The following is a 1490-nucleotide window of genomic DNA, read 5'->3' on the forward strand; positions in this document are numbered from 1 at the left end:
CCGTTACCCCGACATCTTCATGCGGGAGGAGGTGGCCCTGAAAATCAACCTGCCCGAGTCCAGAGTGCAGGTAGGAAGCAGGGTGACCCCGGAGATCCCTGTCCTGTCCCCTCATCTCCATCCCGGCATAGAGGGTTTGGGCGGGCAGGGAGGTGAGAAGGCTGTTTGAGGGGATGGGTTCAGTCCTGGAGGGAGATCAAGCTCCTGAGGGATGCAGGAGGCTCACATATGGATGAAGGTGCAAGAGAGGATGGAGTGCAGTTTGCCGTGCCAGGGCTGGAGTGTGCCACCCCCCCTCCTCCCTGGGCACTGAGGGGGTTCATGCAGCTTCCAGGTCTCAGGTCCTGAGCCCTCTGCACCCCTCCCCAGCCCCCTCAGCCTCTCTGAGCCAGGGAGGGCTCCCCAGCATCTTCAGTGCCTGCCCCAGGCACCAAATTCCAGCCTGTCCTACAGGCATTTGGGGCCCCTGTGAAAGCCTCAAAGGATCCCCTCCCCCTTCCCCAGGGATCTCTGCATCCCAGGAGCAGGGCCAGACTGGGATCGCCTTTCACACCAGTACAGATTGGGGAGTTCCTCTCCCTTTGAAGGGACTTCGATGAGACAGGGGATGCCTTGGCAGAGGAGACCCTTCTCCTGGGGCTGTGTCTTCTTTGCAAACAGCCTCCAGGTTCGAGGAGGGTTTTGGGGATGCTGCTGGCAGGACGGAAGGATCCTGCAGCCAGGACAGTGCAACTGCAGAGACTTCTCTCCCTCTCACCTTCCTGTAAGGCTTCCCGAGGCTCCATGGTGCCGTGCACCAGCAGAGCATGGCCGTTGGGGACTGGGATTGCCCATGCCAAACCCCAGCCTTCTCCACACGAAACCTCCCCAGCACCCCTCCTCCCCGGAGCCAGCCCCCTTAGTCGCTGCTAGAAAGGGTGAGATGAGTTGGAGGGTCGACCCTGACAAGGGGTGGTGGTCGTGAGAGCAGAGAGCCTATTTAGAGGGTGAATGAAACATCCTTATCCCCCTCCCCAACCCTTGCCTCTGTTTCCCTAATTGTTCCCTCCCTTTCTGATGCTCTGTTGTTTCTAATTAAGGGCTTGACTTCAATAGGCCTTAAATGGTGATTCCTGGGAGTCCCTGGCTGGCAAATAGGGAGCGCTCCCCCCTCCCTCTCCTTTCCCCCAAAAGTGACCTTATCAAGCAGTTTGATTTGCCCATTTCCACTTGTTATTACTGCTAATGATCTCAGGGAGGGGGAGCCCCGGTGCTTTTCTTTGCAGCAGCCTGCAGCCCTCTGCTTGCTGGGGAACGTTTTTAGTCCCCCTTCCCCATCAAGGTCTCCCCTTCGCTGCTTTTCTCCCCCTTCTCGGGTTTGCCAGTGCATCCCTAACATCAGCCTTTTTCTCTCTCCTCCCCATCTGTCGGTCTCAAGGTATGGTTTAAAAACCGCAGAGCCAAGTGCCGGCAGCAGCAGCAGCAGCAGCAGAACGGAGGCCAGAACAAGG

The 1490-nt window shown here is 58.2% G+C and overlaps 1 protein-coding gene across 1 annotated transcript in view; it reads left to right on the top strand.

The window, feature by feature from the left end:
* The first annotated feature begins 6 nt into the window (after nucleotides 1–6).
* Nucleotides 7–1490, top strand: part of OTX2 (orthodenticle homeobox 2) — a 3322-nt gene continuing 1838 nt past the window's right edge. Inside the window, exons 1-2 of the mRNA XM_009873059.1 lie at nucleotides 7–70; nucleotides 1418–1490. The exon at nucleotides 1418–1490 is cut by the window's right edge and continues 1838 nt beyond it. Of these exons, the coding sequence (XP_009871361.1) occupies nucleotides 20–70; nucleotides 1418–1490 (124 nt within the window). The 5' untranslated portion in view covers nucleotides 7–19. The remainder of the gene's footprint in view (nucleotides 71–1417) is intronic.

The sequence above is a fragment of the Apaloderma vittatum genome, unplaced genomic scaffold, assembly GCF_000703405.1.
Source record: "Apaloderma vittatum isolate BGI_N311 unplaced genomic scaffold, ASM70340v1 scaffold10527, whole genome shotgun sequence".
In the NCBI taxonomy this organism is placed as follows: Eukaryota; Metazoa; Chordata; class Aves; order Trogoniformes; family Trogonidae; genus Apaloderma; species Apaloderma vittatum.